Genomic DNA, 21,476 nt, shown 5'->3' on the forward strand with positions numbered 1-21,476 from the left:
ACATAATGGATCATAACAGAGATATATACAATCTCTTAATGGAAGTAGAATGACCACCTGCAATCTGGCTGAAGAAAATATCCATCAGGCAGAGAACTGGTCAGCCATAAACACAGAGAAGAGTGGAATCACACAAGGGAATCGCGGGACTCCCCATCTCGTCAGACAAATGAAACTGCAGCCAGCGAACGCCAAGAGCTGCGATCCCACAGAGAAGGCCCTCCCTCGTAAGAAGCGGCGATGTTAGGCTGTCTTACCCTGAGAGCACTTAAGAAAATGATTTCAACTCCTTGTTTTGATTGATTTCATGTTTTCTTCAAAAAGTCTTCTGAATCTGTCCTGGTTCCCTTCGGTAGTCTGCTCACATGAAAAAATGGGCTTTGGCATCATGAGTATTCCAGTCCACATGACAGTTGTATTCCTCATCATCGATTAATAAATTGGCAAACTGATTTGTATGTTTTCATGTCTTTTAAAAGACAAATCTAGTGTTCACTATGTGCCAAATGTTGTTCTAAGTTTTTCCAATAATTTATTAAATCTTCAAGGCAACCCTATGAGGTGGTATTAATCATCTACATTTCATACTTTGCAGAACAGCAGTAGAGTATATAAAGAATCTGATGCCTTTTGCCTGTGATTAAAACCCTGCTCTCCTACGGAACAGCTGTGTGGCTTTTATCAAGTGATTAAACTTTCTTGTATCTCAGATTATCATATATAATATAGGGATAATAATACTACCTAACTCACAGAGCTGTTGCAATGATGTAATAATAAATATAATGCGCTTTCCTAGTGCCTAGCACGGTTTGAGCTATGCAGTGCTGTGCTCAGTCACTCAGTCATGTCTGACTCTTTGCAACCCTATGGACTGTAGCCCGCCAGGCTCCTCTGTCCACAGATACTCTCCAGGCAGGAATACTGGAGTGGGTTGCCATGCCCTCCTCCAGGGGATCTTCCCAATCCAGGGATCTAACCCAGGTCTCCTACATTGCAGGTGGATTCTTTACCAGCTGAGCTACCAGGGAAGTCCAAAGCTATGTAGATATTTATCATTTTCAGTTTAGATCCTTGTATTAGTCTGGATCCTTCAGAGAAACGGAATACACACACAGACAGAGACAGAAAGAGAGAGGAGGATTTTTTTTACAATAAGCTCACATGATAACGGAGGCTGAGAAGTCTAAGACCTGAAACCGGAAAGGTGGAAACGCAGGAGAGCTGATGGTATATTACCAGTCTGAGTACAAAGACCTGAGAATCAGGAGAGCCTCTGTATAAGTCCCAGTTAAGTTTGAATGCAAAGGCAGGGGAAGACCAATGTCCCTGCCATTGAAGACAGACAAGCAGACAGAGACTTTTCTCTTATACAATCTTTTTTTTCCTACTCAAGCCTTCAGTGAATTAGATGAGGTCCACACTGGAGAGGGAAACCTACTTTACTCAATCTATTCCTTCAAATGTTTACCTCATCCAGAAATACCCTCACAGACACACCCAGAATAATGTTTAACCAAATATCTAGGCACTCCATGGCCCTGTCAAGTTGGCAGATAAAGTTAAACTTCACCCTTGGGTTTACAAATATACCTTTTTATATGACCTTGCATTTCTCCAAATCTATTAGCAACTAAAATTACCAGTCAAGATTGTTATATACATACACATCTACCAGTCTGGCGAAAATTTAAAAGACGGGTAATACCAGGTATTGGTGAGGATGTGGAGTTAATTGGAACTTCCATCCATCACTGGTAAAAGGGAACATGGTACAGTAGTTTTGAAACCAGTGGTGTTTGTTATAATTAAGTATGTATTTGCCTATGATTCACAAATCCCATTCCTAGGTATTCAGCTAAGACCAGTGATTGCATATGCTCATAAAATTTTGCACATGGATGTTCATAGAAGCTTTAACCATAAAAGCCCCATTTGGAAAAATATCAGTCAGAGAATGAACAAAAAATGGTGCATATTCATAATCAGCAATAAAAAAAGAATATGTGCAACAACATGGATGAATCTCAAAAACATTATGTTGAACAGAAGAAGCCAGACAGAAAAAAAGGTGGCTAATGTGTGATTACATTTATGTGAAGTTAACAAAGAGAGCAATTTTTTGTTTTTTTAATTTTTATTTCGTTTTGGAGTATAGCCAATTAACAATGCTGTGATAGTTTCAGGTGGATAGCAAAGGGATTAGCCATATGTATAACATGTATCCCTTCTCCCCCAAACTCCCCTCCCATCCAGGCTGCCACATAACATTGAGCAGAGTTCCCTGTGCTATACAGGAGGTCCTTGTTGGTTATCCATTTTAAATAACATATCAATCCCAACTCCCTAACTATACCTTTCCCCTGTTCTTCCACCCTGGCAACCATAAGTCTGTTCTCTAAGTCTGTGAGTCTGTTTCTGTTTTATAAATAAGTTCATTTGTATCATCTCAACAAAGAGAGATGAACATTCCTTTCGCAGTCCTAGAAGGAATCTCAGTGACTCACTCCTTGCCTATGTGTGCAGGCATCTCTGGTGAACTTTACGTACAGTGCCAATGGATCATTTCCCTTAAAGACAGTGATTGGTATGGAACAGACTAGCTGTATGACATGGGGCGATACTGAATCACACCTAAGGAAAGTTCCTAGCTTAAATACTTCACTGATGACCTGTTAAAGTTATTAGTCATATTACTTGTATTCTGCCTAATTTTATAAGGTTATTATTTCTTATGTTACCAAATGTGTGACTGAGACTCAGATAAAGTTAATGATGATTGGGCAACTTGAAACCTGATTGATCAAACATATAATTCTATAAGATCAATTGTTGTAATACTATAACTCTAAATATGGGAAGAAGGAACCAGAGGGAACAATTTCCTGCACTCTTCAGACCAATAAGTTGGGCTTCCCTGGTGGCTCAGACGGTAAAGAGTCTGCCCATAATGTGAGAGACCCAGGGTCAATCCCTGGGTTTCCTTTTCCCTGGAAAAGGAAATGGCAAAGCCACTCCAGCATTCTCGCCTGTGAAAGCCCACGGGCGGAGGAACCTGGCGGGCTACAGCCCATGGGGTCCCAAAGAGTCAGACACAACTGAGTGACTGGCACTGTCTTTCACTTTTTAGATCAGTAAGATGTCTAGGCAGTCCAGAGATAGGTAATCCAGAGATTACTGTTAACAGGGCTTAATCCAGTAACAGTACACTGAATGGCATATCAATCACATCTTCTCCTGGTCTGGGGATGAGCATTCCTAGCACCATGGGACAAACTGGTCATGGAATGCCTCTCAGACCTTGGTTTGAAATTAAGACCAAAGGGTAGGAATTGTAAAATAAAGAATGTCATCCACTATCCAGATCTACAAGAATCGAGTCATTAGCAGCTGCTGACGTGCAGTACACTTTGAAAGGATTTCACAGCAAAGATCAGGATGAGGCACTCTGTGCTTTGGGAAGACCCGCAGAACAGACCTTCAGATAGCTAGGTATTTTAGGAGAAATTCTTTATGAACCCAGATTCTTGCATCTTCCCATACTTAGGAAAGCACTAAGCTATTAACTGGAGAAGGAAATGGCAACCCACTCCAGTATTCTTGCCTGGAGAATCCCAGGGATGGCGGAGCCTGGTGGGCTGCCGTCTATGGGGTTGCACAGAGTCGGACACAACTGAAGCGACTTAGCAGCAGCAGCAGCAAGCTATTAACTAAGATGTCTCTTCCTTCTGACTAACAGCAACTTTCTACTGAGATATGTGTTTGATTGCATATAACTCTTCACCAAAATCTTATGTATACTGGCCTCCCCCTTCACCTCTGCAGAGCAGTTCTCAAACTCTCTGAGAGACTGTCTCTTGGGTTATAATCCTCAGACTGGCTCAAATACAATCTTCCATTTCATTCTTAGACTATTGATTAATTTTTTCATTGACATGCTGGTATACCTTGAGTATCTAAGTAGACATTTAAGATTTATGCATCTTACTAGACGTAAATTATACTTCTGAAAATTTTTCAGTACAAAAGTATCCCAAGTAATGAAATAAAACCAAGTTAAATATATATTTTTTAACCTGGAAAACAAGCATTATGAATAGAAAACTCTCTCCCAGATGATGTAAGCTGAACAATTTGCATAAGCCAGATCTGTCAGGCCATCGTTTGGGTTCTAAGTCTCAGATCACAAAAATTAAAGCCCCGATGGAAACTATCACAAAATGATGGCTCACAAGTGCCTTGGGAATCTGGGTGTTGGAGTTTCACACCTTGTGTTGTAGGCATCCCCTGGTATTTCTTTACTATTTGTAAATAACGAAGCATCAACACTGACTAAAATTCCAACCTACCACCCAAACCAGAAAACACATGGTACAGATTAAAATTTTCATCCTTAAAACACAGTCTACATGTAAGGAATCTCACTGCATAAGCCTGCTGGGTCTACATCCCTGATTTTGATCCCTGTGCTTGCTGAACTCTCACAACTCATCACAGAGTAAAAAAAAGAAAAAAAAAAAAACTTTTCATCGTGGTAAAACACATCCACCAATGAGAATTTCTTCTCAGCAAAGTAAAAACAATGGGCAAATGATAAATGTCATATTTGATATTGTCCAGTTTATAGTCTACAACTTCACAGTATGTAAGTATCTGTATTATTTGCACCAGTTCTCTCTTTTTGTCCTTTCCAATACTTTTTATGGTCACACTTGGCATAGCTCAAAAAATTATTAGTTGATTCAAACAGATATTTTAATAAAAATGATCTTTCAGAGGATCTACTATACAACATAGTGCCTGTGGTTAACAATAATGTATTGTTAACTAAAGATTTGTTTAGCAGGTTGATCATATGTTAAGTGTTTTTACCATACACACACACACACACATACATGCAACAAAGAAAAAACAATCAAAAAAGGGGGACACGGGAATATTTTGAAGGTGACAGGTATGTCTATTACCTTTATTGTTGTGGTTCCATGGGTGCATGAAATCCATATGGGTGCATGTCTAAACTCACCAAACTATATACCTTAACTGCATATCGTTTTGTTGTATGTCAGTTGTGTGCATGCTAAGTCACTTCAGTCATGTCTGACTCTTGGTGACCCTAGGGACTATAGCCCGCCAGGCTCCTCTGTCCATGGGATTCTCCAGGCAAGAATACTGGAGTGGGGTGCTCTGCCCTCCTCTAGGGGATCTTCTCAACTCAGGGATGGAACCCACATCTCGTGTCTCCTGCATTGGTATAAGGGTTCTTTACCATTAGCGCCACCTGCGAAGCCCTGTATGTCAATTACATCTCCACAAAGCTGTTAAAAATGGAATTAATATATTTCTGAATAAAAGGTACTCTTTCTCCAAAAATTTTTTAATTAAAAAAATAAAAAGGAGCCCTTGAAATGCAGATGATGAGGGAATTCCCTGGCAGTCCAGTGGTTAGGACTCTCACTTTCACTGCCAGGGCTGGGGTTCCGCCCTGTGTCAGAGAACTAAGATCCCGCAAGCCACAAGGTATAGCCAAAAAAAAAAAAGAAAGAAAGAAATGCAGATGATGGTATTAAACAAACAAGCTCCTGGTGCAGAGTCACAAAATATTCTCAGCCTGACTGCCAAGAGACCAAAAATGTGACACACAAGTGGGAAGTTTGGTGTTTCTGGACCACACAAGCTCAGCCATGGCAAAGATCAGCAGGGATTCTCAACTCATAAGATTCAGTCTGGCTCATCTGCTCATACTTCACATTCTTTATCAAGTAAGGGGTGTAGTGGGAAATGTGAAGCATTTATTAAAAACCCACACCCACATGTACACATATACACACAAACTCTGTATGTATGAGTCCAGAAACGTAAAACACGAGATGCTGGAATGTTGATTGAATTTACCTACTGATAAAATTTCAGTGAAATGAGCCTACTATCATTTAAGACTACTGTGAAAAATCTAATTGTACAAACTGTTCTTTTTGGAACATAGAGAACTATCCTCTCTCTTTAGTAGCATTAACCAGATTTCCCTCCTCCATTGCCTGCCACTGCAAGAGTACTTATAACTGACCCTATTCGGAAAAAAAAAAAAATCTGCAAGTCAATCAGTGGCATTTCACATGCATTTCTATTTCTGCATTACAGCTTCCAAATGCAGATAAATCTTGTAAAGCACAGGAAATATTTGACCAAGTCACATTCTCACTGATCATTCTTGTTTAAATAAGTTTTAGAAAAATAAATTACATCATCAGCTCAAATATTTATTCTCTCTTGTAATTTCCATATCCTAAAGCCAACCTGTTTAACTGTTAAATGTACATACTCTGTTAAGGGTACAAAACTATAGCTGTAAACTTTTTTCTCCCAATGAGTTATATGTGATACCTTAGTCATTAATAGTAAATATGGGTACTATTTGTATAAAGTAAGCTTTCTGAGTTTTTTTCATTATATTTTAGAGAGAACTATCATTGTCTTCTTATTTGGAAAATAAGCAAAAACTAAGAAAGACAGAAAAGCAGAGTCTCTTCAGTACCTGGTGTGTTTTCTTACAAAATAAACATTATTTTGATGCTAATCCTTTGGACAATAGTGTAACACCTTGAAGCTTTTCTAATGTTTTTGTCTAAAGAATATATCTTAGATATGTATTTTTCTCTCCAAAAATATCTAAAATGTATTCTGAAAATAAAATATTTTGGCCAAATGCAATCATTTGCTTTTTTTCTCTCCCATCTGCTTTTAAAGGGGTCATATCACAGTGTCACAAGATTCTTTGAATCAAGCTCTGCTTTTAAATATATAGACAATGGAAAGAACATCCAGCTCTATGTCCCTAGGTTAAGGGACAAAAAAGAGAAAGAAGTTGGTGATAAACACATATCAGTTGGCACTAATTACAAAATTACTCCCAAACAAAACCACCATCAAACCTCCTTAAGGGTTAAAGCTCACACATCTGGGGTGAGCTAGAGGTCAGTAAGGTATCCACATATTATCAATACAATAACTTATTCTCCAGGAGGTTTACAGTAAAACTATTGGGGAAAGTGGACCAAAGGCTCTGTAAATAAATGTGACATCTTCAGTATTTAATTAGCTAGATGTTATGTCCTAGCCAATGATTTTTGCTCTTTATTAGAAGAGAAATAGATGCTTTGAGAGAAAATTCTTTCTCCATGATTTTGTGTAAATCAGACTAATAACATTTTAAAAGCTGGGGAAGAAAGAGGAGATATGTGGTGAATTTTAGAGTGGAGACCTAGACAATTTATACCAAAAGTAAAAATGTATATATATATATTTTTAACTCATTAATGAGTTTATTTTTCCAGATTATGTACACTTTACTATGAATATATCTAGGTAAAATGTACAAGCTGCAAATTGAATTCAACAATTTATATGATCAGCTACATTCTGCTAATTCATTTAACATTATTGAAACCAGTCTTCTGCATTATAATCATCATGTTATTAACTAAGTTCATTCAATAAATAGATAATTCATTTTCATCTTAGGTGAAGACTTACTGCTTAGGACTTGTGGCTCAGCAGGTAAAGAATCCGCCTGCAATGCAGGAGACCTGGGTTCAATCCCTGGGTTGGGAAGATCCCCTGGAGAAGGAAAAAGCTACCCATTCCAATACTCAGACCTAGAAAATTCCATAGATTCTATAGTCCGTGGGTCTCAAAGAGTTGGACTCTACTGAGCGACTTTCACTTTCACTATGCATATTCTATCATTAGTAAGACAGTTGCACTGAGATACGTAATTCTTATAGTTGTATTCATATGGGTGGCTTTCTTTGGTGAGAAATTTGGCCAAGAAGAGCATCTTGTTTTGTGAGCATTTAAAAAATTTTGTCTTTTAAAGCACATTATATTCTTTAGGTGAAGAAAAAATATTATTTTCCTTCTAGTCTTCTGGGTTCTCAGCTAGGGCTTTGTAACCAAAGACAGAGTAACAAGAGAAAAGCATAGAGGTGTGTTTGAAATGAGTTTTACACGGCATGGGAGCTTTATGAAGAAATGAAGACTTGAAGAAGTGATTTACCTGAGCGTTCATAGGCTAGCATTCCACTTTTTGATGAAGGGTAAAGAGTGGTGGGAAAATGTGATAGGATGGAGGGGCATGAGCTAAGACTAGTCAACTATGGGAATCCTGCAAGGTCTGTTCATTCAAATCCCCCAGCAGCCCCCTGTCTTCCCGGTAAGACTGTGCTTCTCTCTGGGCATTGGGAGGGCACCTCTCACATGAGGGTCTTATGACTTGCTTCAGAGGGTGAAGCAATAGAAGGGGTCACAGAATCCTTTATACACCCTGCTTCTCACATTCCCCCAGCTTAAAATATTCAATATGCCAACACGTTGTGTTTTGGGATAGTATGTTCTGAACTGCATCAACTGCAACTAACTCAGTAGTTGTGGCCTAAAGTGTTTGTATATTTACATGTGTAAAAGCGAGAGAATCCCAGAAACATGTATTACAGATTTCAGGAATTCATATATCAGGAAAGAACATAAACATGATTTGAACCTTTAATCCAAAGGCTTTTAAATTGCATCTAAATGCTATTTCTGTTCCAAGTTAAGCTTCTTAGAAACCACTGTTACTCTAATTTTCTTTTTCAATATTTATTTATTTGGCTTTGCAGGGTCTTTATCTGTGGCACATAGGAGATCTTCAATCTTTGTTGCAACATGTGGATTCTTTAGTTATGTGTGAGCTCTTAATTGCAACATGTGGGATCTAGTTCCCTGACAAGGAATCGAACCCAGGTCCCCTGCATTGTAAGCATGGACTGTTAGTTACTGCACCACCAGCAAAGTCCATCTGGTGGGCTTTTAAATTTTTTTTTAATTAAATATAGATTCTTTACTTTTGGAGACAGAATTTTTGCTAATGAAAGTTACAAATTAAGTCCATATGACCTCCAAGCAGCATGTGCAATCTTAGATAAGCTTGCCCTCAAGATCCATGCCTGAGGACATGCTCTAGAAGTAAGACTGTCTTTGAGCTCAAGAAACTGGGTCTCTTCAGGTGATACCCAACAGGTGTGTACCTTCTCTTTTTATTTTCCTTAGGCGTGGCCTAATTTGACTGGGAGATTTCAGTCTCAATGTCTTGTTATTCTCATTTCTTTTTAACTTTAGACTCTTGGATCTGGACCAATTGGACTTAATCAATCCAATTAAGAGAGTGTAATTGGGAGAGCTGGGAGGGAGTGCAGGTAACTTATGGGCCCTGAATTTTCGGACTCATATGAAGGCACATTGCACTTGATGCTCAATCACCAATGTTGCAAAAGGCTGACATTCTACTCTTTTGTTAGTCACATCACCTCTCTCTGCCCCCAAGTTAATAGGTCCTTTTAGAAATTAATTTGGCCTTACTGAGGATTTGATTAGGCAAGTTATAGATTTATTTCTTGATAGACAGAACATACTGGGTAAAAAGAATGGCTATAAATAGGTCAGTAAGGTGGTGGTGAGATGTCAGGGGAGGGAAAGCATTCTGTAATCCTGTCATTAGGTCCTTTGCTAAGCCTGTGCCTCTGGCCATGAATTTCCCATTTCTCAGTATTTTCTCTCCCCCTCGGTAGGGCAGAATAAGCCAGAGTGAGCTGGAGTTGGGTGTTTCCCTTCTACAGCCTGTAGATAACGCTTCCCCTGAGGGCAGGCTTTGTTAGGAACAGAGTGCTCTGATACACAGTTGACTCTTGAACAGCATGGCTTTGAACTGCCTGGGTCCCCTCATTCCTGGGTTTTCTTCTGTAATAAATACAACAATCCTACATGATCCAGCAGTGGTTGGTTGAATCTGCGGGTACAGAACCACACATACTGAAGGCCAACGATAAAGTTATACGTGGATGTTTTAAAGTGTGGGGGTTGATGCCCCTAACCATCTCCTCCAGTGTTCAAGGGTCAACTGTATTTCCAAATACTTCCTTTTCCCCTTCCTCTGACAGAAGCACAAAGGGATTTTTTCCCCTTAATATTTGGTAGAACTCCTGGAGGTAAATCTCACAAAATGGTGGAGGTCTACCTATAACTAGGTTGTCCTGGAGTTTTCAGCTCTCAGAGTTGTATGCGCTGCACCTCTGGCAATTTGTCAGTCACAGCTCAGGTTTTCGTGAATCTGTACACTGGCACTGATCCTCCCCTTATAGTTTTTGCTCATGAGTCTCTGCTCTGAGAAGTGGGGACTCCTGTCTGTCTCTCCAGTCCTGGGGACTGTGGTTTGTCCTATCTTCCCCTCCCCGCAGATCTAAGAAGAGTTATCAATTTTTCTGTCTGTCTAGCTTTTTATTTATTGTTAGGAGGGAGGTAGGGGACTTCCAGGCTCCAGTCAGACAGAACCAGACACCAGAATTTCTAAATATATTTTAATCACTGCAAAAATTAGTAGTTCAAAGAGTACAGAGATCAAGGAAATCGAGTATTGAGAAATTATTCTGCAGCCTAGAAGGAAAAATACACAATTTCAGTCTAATAGCTTTTAAAAAGCTAGTAAATGGACAGTGTATAATTGCCAACATGTAAATGCCGAAAACAAACCCATGAAGAAGATGATAAGCATGGTGAGGCATTGGCTTTTTGTAAGCTGAGTTAGGACAATAGGTACATCTTTTTCCATACAGAATTCTATTCAAGTAGTTGCTATAACAAAGAAAAAGTGAAGTAAGTGAAACTTGTTCAGTCGTGTCCGACTCTGTGACCCCATGGACAGGATTATACAGTCCATGGAACTCTCCAGGCCAGAATACTGGAGTGGGTAGTTATTCCCTTCTCCAGGGGATCTTCCCAGCCCAGGGATCAAACCCAGGTCTCCTGCATTGCAGGCGGATTCTTTACCAGCTGAGCCACCAGGGAAGCCCAAGAATACTGGTGTGGGTAATCTATCCCTTCTCCAGTAGATCTTCCTGACCCAGGAATCAAGCCAGGGTCTCCTGCATTTCAGGCAGATTCTTTACCAGCTGAGCTACTAGAGAAGCCCCATAAGGAAGAAAGGGAGTAAACAATGGAGGATCCAGGTGGAGAGACATCTTGGAATGCATCAAGATGTCTCATTGTATCAGAAGAACAGTCTCAATCTTCTGAAAAGTATAAAAAATCAAACATGAATAAAAGCCACAACCAGTAGTTTGCATATGCAACTAAGATGCCATGATCCTGTGAAGCTTCTTGTTAGTCATTTATTTCCAAATTGCAGCAAGTTGATGATAAGATCAAGGTAATGACTGAATAAACCTTTGCTTGGGCAAAAAGCTTATAATCATACCATTATTTTTAATCCTCTTAGTACACTCTTAATAATACTCTGGTGGCATTTCAAGATATTTTTATTGACAAAGAATTCAGTAGTTCTAATAAACTTATGAATATATTATGTTGCCCTTCTGTTTACAGATTGAATATGATGTTATACAAGGCATACCAGTTTACTGCAAATTCAAAGGCAATGTTTGACAATTTATTTTCTACATGTGAATCTCACTCTTAATTCTTGTTTTGTTGAGGGGAAAATTGTTTGCTTTTCATCGAGTATTATTTTTGTTGATGATGTATGATAAAATATATATTGTAATGACTGTCATGCTTCTAATAATGTGTTCTGTATAATTAAGGTGGGTTACCAGAAAAATCTAATGATTTGAACTCTGTGTGACTTGTTTTTATAGGAAGTTTATAGAGACTCATCTGAAAACCATTCCCAGTCGTGCGTTTTCAAATCTGCCCAATATTTCCAGGATGTAAGTCACATTTTTCTAATATAAAAAGATGTTTGCAGTTGTGACATGTAGTTTTCTAACGGGGTTCTATCAAGAAACGTACCTGTTAAATATTGCACTTACATAAGACAATGACCTCTACATTTCCAGTATACATGAAGTTTAGGTACAACGTGTCTATTTGATTTTGCTGCATCTCCACCCCCTAATCCCTAAATGATTTTTTTAAACCTAAAGTAAATTTAAGTACCTTTGGTCTTAACAATTTACTAATTCTTAGTGTATGTCAATATGTTTTGATACATGGCAAAACCTTAGCCAGAAATCTCCCTCATAAACAAATTTATATATCTATCTCTAATCTATCCATCCTCATTACCAACTCTTGATTCTCTTTTCACTACTAGCACAAATGTTAACATTTTCTCATAAATGTAGTCAATGATTTCAGACTTCTCACTTTAAAAAAAGAACTAAAACTAATTCTTAATCACAGAAAACCAAACTGCTGTACACACAAGAGTGAGGAGAAAAAGAGTTTCCATGTTGCATTGACAATGAGCGTCTCTGTGTATGAAATGAGCCAGGTCTTTCTTTTAATTCATTGATTCTGACAAGCAGCGCAGATAATCCAGGCACACCAATAACAATGCCACCAGGAGCAGCCTGCGTGGTCTCTGGCTAAACGTAGTCAGTTCGTGACCGCTTATCGTCTCGTGTGTCATTTCTGGGGCAGTTGCTGTTTTTGGTTGTCACAGCTGGAGACAAGGGTGCTACCAGTATCTAAGGGCTGAGCTGAAGGATCTGCTCAACATCCTGTAAGGTGTAGGATACCTCCCCACACACACAACCAAGCATGGTCTAGACCAAAACATCAGTAGTGCTGACACTGAGAAACCATCCCAGCTGAACATCTCTGCAGTTTGCTTTTGTTTTTCTTTCTACCAGCCCTTCCTTTTTTTCAAATTCTTGTCTTCTTTGGTTTCCATGCCATTTTTCTCTCCCCGTTTTTAACATCTTACCCTGACTACTCCCCCTGTCTCCTTTCCTGGCTTCCTATTTAACTGAAATCCTTACATAGCAGTTCTTTGTTTATTTTGTCTAATTCCTCCATGCCCTCTGCCCCTTGAATGGACACTCTCTCGCCTTTGGCCTCACTGTTACCTAATACAACTAATTCTTAAAGGACTGTCTCTAGCTCTGACTTGTTCCTACAGTTCAGGCCTGTACTGTAGATTTCTTTCTTTCTTTGTTTAAATACACTTTAGAGCAGTTTTAAGTTCACACCAACACTGAGGGGAAGGTACTGAAAGTTGCCGTATACTCTCTGCCCCCTACCATTTGCACCCTCCCACATTATCAACCTCCCCCAGCAGACTGCTACAGTCAAAATTGGTGAGTCTACATTGACACATGGATTTTTTTACCGTCTGAGCCACCAGGGAAGCCCAAGAATATTGGAGTGGGTACCCTGTCCCTTCTCCAGCAGATCTTCCCAACCCAGCAATTGAACTGGGGTCTCCTGCATTGCAGGCAGAGCTACCAGGGAAGCCCTTACTGTCTCTACTTGGCTCTATTCATTCATTCACTCAGGGAATAGTTATTGAGCCCTACTTTGTGCCTGGCATTTTGCTGGATGGGTCACACACAATAGTTGACAATACAAATGGAACCTCCAGTTTCCTTCCTAAGAGAGTGACAAGTGTCATGATGGAGTCAGTTCTAGGGTGACCTAGGAACTCACATGAGAGGTCTGTTACCTGGATGGGGGGTGTGGTCAGGGCAGGCTTCCTGGAGGAAATGATGCCTAATTTGCAATGCATATTGTCTGGCGGGGGGGGGGGGGGGGGGGGGACGGACAGAAGTTGGAAAGATTAAATCCAAGCAGGAGAAAAAGTGGTTGTCAGTGAAATTAAAAATAAGTTTGTGGAAGCTGGAGCTTGGTCTCAAAGTGGGGACAGTGGAGAAAAATAAAACTGGGAGGTAAGTGAGGACAGGGCTTTGTGAATCTTTTGAAGGAGTTTGAAACCTCCCCTAAGGACTAAGCCACAGGGTGACTATATGCAGGGAAGTGAGAGATCAGATGTTTTAGAAACATGCCCTGCCTGTGCTGTGGAAAATGGGTGGAAGTGGAGCAAATTGGAGGCAGGAAGCTAGTGAGGAGGTTGACTCAGTGCCCAGGGAGAGCGGATGGCAAACTGAATGGCTTGAGTGGCAATTAAAAAAAAAAAGTGGCCACGTTTGAAAAATAAGGGAGAAGAGAACAAAAGTTGGTTGACTTGGAGGTGGAGGGAGATGGAGAATTTCATCGCTATTTCTGACTAGGACCTCTGTGTGGTTGACGAGCACGTTTTGCCAAGGCAGAGAAGTTTTCTGTGCATCTGCTATGGAGGGGCAGGGGGTAAGTTAGGAATTCAGTTTGGGGCACAGGGCATTGGAGGTGCCTTGGAGGCATCAAGCAGCTATATCTAGTAGACATCAGGATATCATTTTTCATCAATTCATTCAAGAAATATTTATTCATTCCCTGGTATATATCAATTGCTGGCCTAAGTGACTGGGACACCTTGGGGAACAAATGGACAATGAACCGTGTGCCTATGGAGTTTACATTCAAATGAAAAGAAATAGATAAGGAGGCAAAAGCATAATAATTAATTGAGGAAGCAAAAATATAATAAATAAATATATTAATTCAGGAAGCAAAAACATAATGAATGAATATATTAATTCAGGAAGCAAGAACGTAATGAATAAATATATCAATTCGGGAGGGGATTTGGGTATCAAAGTAGACTAAGGGCCTTAGAGCTGGAAATCCCAGGGATGTAGGGGTTCTGGGGAGGGATTTGGGTAGAGACTGAAATGTGAGAGTCATAAACAAGTAGAAGTAACATGGACCAGGGAAAGGCATCAGAGAGAAGAAGAGGCTGAAAAAAACTGAAGAAAGAACAATTATTTTAAGAGTATGAGGTCCCTCAGGAGGCAGGAGGGAATGGCATCCAAATAGAGCAGTTGACCTACAGGAAGATGGGCATCTTTGGTACTGTAACAAGAAAGTAGTAGTATGAGGTGGGGCAGAGGCAGGTAAATTAATAGGGTTCTTGGAGGGGAATTCCAGAAACTCTCATCTCAAGGTTTCAATCTTTTCTACAAATTATTAAAAAAGATTATCTACTAATACTGAGGGTAGAATGGGCAGGGTTAGAAATTTGAGAAGGTTTAAAATAAAATGAGGGACAATAAAAGAAGGAAGGTTAACTGAGATGTTCAGGATGTCCAGGCAGATCTAAAGGTCCTGAGGAAGATTCCTCCAGGGAGACTGTGCTGTGATTCTCCAGTCCGGATTAAGCTGCCCAGAATCCCATTTACCAGTCTGTATCTCTCACTACTGTGAGTTCCTGGAAGCTCGGGAGCAGGTCTGATTGGTCAATGCCCATTTACTAACATATAAAGTAAATGTTCAATATATATTTGTTGAATGAAAGAATACACACATACATAAAAAATCCCATGGACAGAGGGGCCTGGTAGGCTACGGTCTATGGGGTCACAAGGGTCAGACACAACTGAGCAACTAAGCACAGAGGAAAAAGAACAGTCAGGGAGCTGTCGCATCTGGGGGGAGGAGAGAGATCAGCAGGGAGGTTCGTCTGAGACGGTACACTTTCCACCTATTATTCTGACATAATTATTAATAATACTCTGTTTTAACTCACAAAAATATCCTATTTTGTATGATAAATGATATGGTTACCCTAGTGATTACATACAACTTACATGCTAAGAAGAAATTTGAGGAAGAGGTGGGATCTGATTTTCCCTGATTATAAAAATAGGATAAGCAATAGAGAATCATTGCTTTTATCCCACTGAATAAATGGCTCCTATGTGTTGTCTTTGCTACCAAGCTATGACAGCCCTCTAAGGAGGTGTCATTCAGTTGGAGAAATTGGAACTTCATTTAATATGACACGTGCTGAATGACTAAAACCTTAAGAAAGCTTTGCCCCTCCTAAACTAAGAAATTCAGGAGAAATACTGGAGCAATGGATAGAACGCAAAGTTAGGAAAACAAGTTTGCAACCTTCATAATTAATCTTGTCCCTCAGATAGCTCAGCTTCACCATTATAAATCCCCATCATGTCCACACAATAAATGCTTTCCAACCTCCTCAATGGTTTTCTCTCTGTTAGAGAGATGATATTTGGATCAAAATAATTTATGTGATGTTATCCACAAGTGGCAATGGCTTGGGAGATCTGACAAATCAAAGGATTACTGGTTAGAAAATAGATAATTCAAAACAGAAAGCACAGGACCCTTAGAATACTAACACCAGTGATAAAAACTCAGGGGAACAGTTAGCACTCCTCTTATAAGCATTGCATTAATGAAAACAGTTTACTGGCAGATTCAATTCAAACTATACGCCAGTAGTTCTTAACCTTGCCTGCACCTTAGAGGGGCTTCCCAGGTGGCACAGTGGTACAGAAACTCCTGCCAGTGCAGGAGATGCAGGAGACATGGGTTCGATCCCTGGGTCAGGAAGGTCTCCTGGAGGAGGACATGGCACCCCACCCAGTATTCTTTCCCGGAGGATCCCACGGACAGAGGAGCCTGTTGGGCTACAGTGCATAGTGTCGTAAAGACTCATACATGACTGAGCATGCACACACACACTTTAGAGTCATCTGGGAAGCTTTTTAAAAATAAAAGTGTTTGACCATCCCTTATAACTCGGAATTAGTTATTCTGGATTGAGTCTTAAGACATGTTTCAAAAGCCTCCCAGAGAGTTCAGTTATGTAACCAAGGTTGAGAAGCTCAGCTCCACATACAGGTGGGCACCATCGATTAATCGTTAATTTTCCCAGATGTCATCCAAACGCCTCTCAGGAACACGCAGTCCTTGAATTTGGCTGCATTAGTCATTCTTATTACAGAAAGGAATTTAAGGAGACTATTTGAAACATAATTCCTTGTGTATTCCTCATGAGTTGTATTTATAAGTTTCTCTTTTTTTTTAAGTACTTAGAACTTTATTTGTGTTGTCTCTCCTTTACAAAGTTCAAAACAAACCTTGAGTTTGCAGCCTCATCAAAACAAAAAATTAAAGTCTTGAGAGAGTGTACAGCCACCACTGCGTGGAATGCTCCACTGGAGAATGGTGGCTCTCCCTTCATCTTTGAAACTACATCTCTAATCTCATGCTGTTAGGGACTCCATTAAAGATGCTTCTTATTCATTTGTGTATTCTTTTCTGCTGTCTTTCACTCTCTGCCATTTTGAGTAACTCGCCTATTCATTCATTTACTCATTCATTCACTTAATTACATATTTATTGGAGATCTACTACAAGACAAGCAATATGAAAGGTACTCAACATTCAATGTCCATCAGACGCCAGACTCAGTTCTCCATTTCAGAGAACTGGCTGTCTAATGAGACAACATAAATCAAATGCTATCCAAGCACTTGCAACGGTTCACTGGAATAATTAGTGGAAGGACAAGTTCGTGGTGCCATGGGACTATCCTATGAAAAATTTGACCTAATCAGGAAATTTGGGGAAGGCTTCTAAAGGAAGTATCAGTTCAATGAAACCTAAAAAATGAGTAAGACCAATGAATTGGGAAACTTTCAGATAAAACAGGATCTAAAAAAGGTAGTAGTAACTACTTTTAACATAATTAGGGAGAAATCATGAGGGTTGTACATGTTTCATGACCTAGGATGCCCCTGACAAAGCAGTTACATCAGAATTAATGGTATGTTTGCAGTTCACGACCTTACTAACTTTCTACTTTGTCTTTTATTTTTGTGACATTCAGCTACTTGTCAATAGATGCAACTCTGCAGGAACTGGAATCACATTCCTTCTACAATTTGAGTAAAGTGACTCACATGTAAGTATAATAGAAAGTGCAGCATAAATCCAGGCTGCAGTCACTTTTTTTTTTTGGTTGTCTTTTTATTTTTTTAGTCAGGAACTTTGTATTTCTACATATCAGGCACTTGTCTCTGAAAATCCAAATTGTTGTTTAGTCACTAAGTCGTGTCGGACTCTTTGCAACCCCATGGACTGCAGCCCACCAGGCTTCCCCGTCCTTTACCATCTCCCGCAGTTTGTTCAAACTCATGTCCTTTGAGTCAGTGATGACATCCAACCATCTCATCCACTGTCACCCTCTTCTCTTGCCGCCTTCAATCTTTCCCAGCATCAGGGTCTTTTCCAATGAGTCGGCTCTCACATCAGGTGTTAAGTAAAACCTCAAAAGATTCCACTACCAATTCTCAAGTGTTTCTCTCCATGTAAGTATTTGCTAAGATGCAAAAGAATTCGTTAAACTGAGGAGCAGCGTACATCCACAGCCCTTTTTTGATTGATAATTTTGGGGATCCAGATGGCAGTAAGAGCTGGTTTCTAGAACATGGGTCAGAATTTCCGTTAATGATTAAATTCTTAACTTGTTTTCACTCTCAGGCTATGTTAATTCATCCTAATTTTCACGCCCACGGCAGAAGTTAAAGACAAAATTAGAAGTCCACTTCTTGAATTGTCACTTCTAGTACTGCTGTGTCGTAGATTTTGTTGGCGTGGATATCAGTAAGTCTAAACATTCCCTGACTACCTACTAGATTCCAGGACCTGTGCAAGTTTCTGGAAAACTAACATTTCCTCCCTCAATTAGGAAAGAGAAATGTAGCTGGAGTGAAGAACTCTAGGTTTTGAGTTGGTCAGAGTTGGGTTAAAAGCCTGGTTTCTTTGCCTGTCATTATCTAACCTTGATGTTCCCTGGTGGCGTAGTGGTTAGGACTCAGCAATCTCATTATCTAACCTTAGAAAAGTCATGTAATCCTTCCTAACCTCAGTTTCCTCATTTGTAAAGTAATGGGAATAAGAGTTCCAACTTAATATGCTGATTATAAATATTGAAGGACACGACGTGTGTAAGCGGTGAGCACAGTGCCTACCGCACAAAGGGCTTTCCCCGTGGTTCAGCGGTAAGGAAGCTGCCTGCCACTGCAGGAGACTCAGGTTGGATCCCTGGCTCAGGAAGATCCCCTGGTGGAGGAAATGACAACCCACTCCAGTATTCTTGCTGGAAAATTCCATGGACGAGGACCCTGGCAGACTACAGTCCATGGGGTCGGAAAAGAGTCGGACAGGACTGAGCGGCTGGGCACGCACACACACTACCACACAACATCGATCAATACACTTCACATTCTGCTTTTATGTCTGTGGTACCTTACAAGCTATACAAAGTTGTATATAAATAATCACATTGTATCCTTTTAAGCAGCCCTGTATTATGAAATATTAGCTCTTTTCTTGATGAAGAACAAAAATACTTATCATCTATAAATAGTGTTCTAGACATTACGCTGAACATTTATGGACTTTTTAACTTTCAAAAACCCTGTGAAGTAGAGAGTATCATTTGTATCATTTACTTAAGAAAAACAGAAGTGTAGAGAAGCTAAACATGTTATCCTAGGTCACACAGTTACTAAGGGAGAGGGCCAGGATTTTTACCTAGTAAATACCTGTCTCAAGTATTCTTTCCCTGTACATGGCAGTGTGCTCCCTTCAAGAACACTGAGGCTCAACTTCGTTCCTTTGTATGGCTGAGTGACAGAGCTGGTGGGAAGCTTCCCAGGGAGCGCAACTCCGTGCTGTGCGTTGGCCTAGAGGGGTGGGGTGGGGAGGGTGGGAAGGAGTCCAAGAGGGAGGGGATGTATGTATGCACAGAGCCGATCCACTGTCTTGTAGAGCAGAAACCGAGACGACGTTGTAAAGCAGCTATATCCCAATAAATACAAATAAATAAACATGCAATCTAGGGGGGGGAAAAGAACACTGAGGCCCAGAAAGTTGTCTCCAGCAATGTTAGGCTAGCATACCTTATTAGATCAACCATCAGTCTGAAAACAACTAGAGGAACTAGGAAAAAAATATCTGTTTAAAGAGATTTGAATGTTAGGAAGGGAGCAAGAACTTAAGGGGAGAGGAAGAGATCCCCAACTCAGCGTTCGATTGTTTTCCTCTTGAAGTATTTTCTGAATTGTAAACAACAGCTGAGGGGTTGGGGAAATGACCAGAGGTTTAGGCAGTATCTTAGGGCTAGGGAAATATTAATAAATGTTTATCACAAAATGTTCCTTCGAAATTAATTTACCTAATTCTTAGTCCCCATTTTCACATCAGGAGAGTACAGCATTTAAAGTATTTAACAAAATTCTGGCTTTGCCAATCTGTTCACATTTTGTTTTTAAAGTAACTAGTTACTACTTCCTAATACCTCTCAAAGCACACAGTAAAGTTGCCCTGATAGATGTCTAGTAATTATTTAAGAGTCTCTCCACACTCAACCAACTAGAGAGAACAAATTTAGTCAGAGTGGCTTGCCTCCCATTTTTTCAAACCCACTGCCACTTAAAAGCAGACTACAAAAAACAAAAAACAAAAAAAACCCTTAATATCAAATTTAAGTAAAAGTTGATAAGGATCTGGGACTGGCTAAGAACTAGGTTTTTGGCCAATATTCTCATTCAGTTTCTTGTTTTAAACAACACAATCTTACATACTGTTCAATCACTAAGTCGTACCCTACTCTTTGCAACCCCACGGACTTCAGCATGCCAAGCTTTCCTGTCCTTCACCATCTCCCGGAGTTTACTCAAACTCATGTCCATTGAGTCGATGATGCCACCCAACCATCTCATCCTCTGTCATCCCCTTCACCGCCTGCCCTCAATCTTTTCCAGCATCAGGGTCTTTTCCAATGAGTCAGCTCTTCACATCAGGTGGCCAAAGTATTGGAGCTTCAGCTTCAGCATCAGTCCTTCCAATGAATATTCAGGGTTGATTTCCTTTAGGATGGACTGGTTGGATCTCCTTGCAGTCCAAGGGACTCTCATTGTATTTAAATTTCCTTCAAGTCCAGCTCTGCTGACTGGAGCAGCTTCTCACAAGTTACTTTAGCTCAGTCTCCATGCTGAGTGAGAGTCTGAAGCTTTCCTATTACCCTTGGCCCCATCCAACTCTGCAAGTGAAATGCCAACTCGACTTTATTGTTGCCCTCAATTCTTTCCCAGCTTGGCCTGCTTTTCATTCATGGACTGGAGATGTTTAGGGTGTGGGCAAATATCTCTAAGGCTGATGATCACAGTCAAATCCTGGTAACTAATGACTAGTGAATAATCAAGATGGGGAGCAGGGGTACGACAATGGAAGAGTATCAGTAGTCGGAAAAAGTTCCTTCATAGGAGGGTTTAAACCTTCCTTTCCCCCCTCTTTGGCTGCTTCCTCCCCAACCTGAGAACTCCCTTCTCTCACCTTGTAGATTTCCCTTGTTCTTTGGGTTTGGACTGTGTACTAAGTACCTAACATAATGCCAACTTCTCTGTTTCGGCTCTTAGTGAGAATTGACAAATATTTCTCAGAAGAAGAAAAAAAAAAACACCCCAGAATATAGATATATGATTGGTGGTAGTTTCTGACTCTTGCAACCCCATGGACTACAGCCTACCAGGCTCCTCTGTCCATGGGATTTCCCAGGTAAGAATAATGGAGTGGGTTGCCATTTCCTTCTCCAGGGGATCTTCCCAACCCAGGGATCAAATCCACATCTCCTGCATTGACAGGCAGTCTTCTGTGTCGACAGGCAGATTCTTTACCGCTGAGCCACCAAGGAAGCCCTAGACATATGATTAAATGAACCTAACCTA

General features: G+C 40.2%; 1 protein-coding gene across 2 annotated transcripts in view; it reads left to right on the plus strand.

The window, feature by feature from the left end:
* TSHR (thyroid stimulating hormone receptor) overlaps positions 1-21,476 on the plus strand; it is a 154,007-nt gene that overhangs the window by 70,057 nt on the left and 62,474 nt on the right. For both annotated transcript variants that reach the window (XM_081510623.1, XM_081510624.1), the window contains exons 2-3: positions 11,688-11,759; positions 17,573-17,647. In XM_081510623.1, coding sequence (XP_081366749.1) covers positions 11,688-11,759; positions 17,573-17,647 — 147 coding nt within the window. The remainder of the gene's footprint in view (positions 1-11,687; positions 11,760-17,572; positions 17,648-21,476) is intronic.

Source organism: Giraffa tippelskirchi, chromosome 7 (genome assembly GCF_054371585.1).
Source record: "Giraffa tippelskirchi isolate mGirTip1 chromosome 7, T2T-mGirTip1v1.2.pri, whole genome shotgun sequence".
NCBI classification, from domain to species: Eukaryota; Metazoa; Chordata; class Mammalia; order Artiodactyla; family Giraffidae; genus Giraffa; species Giraffa tippelskirchi.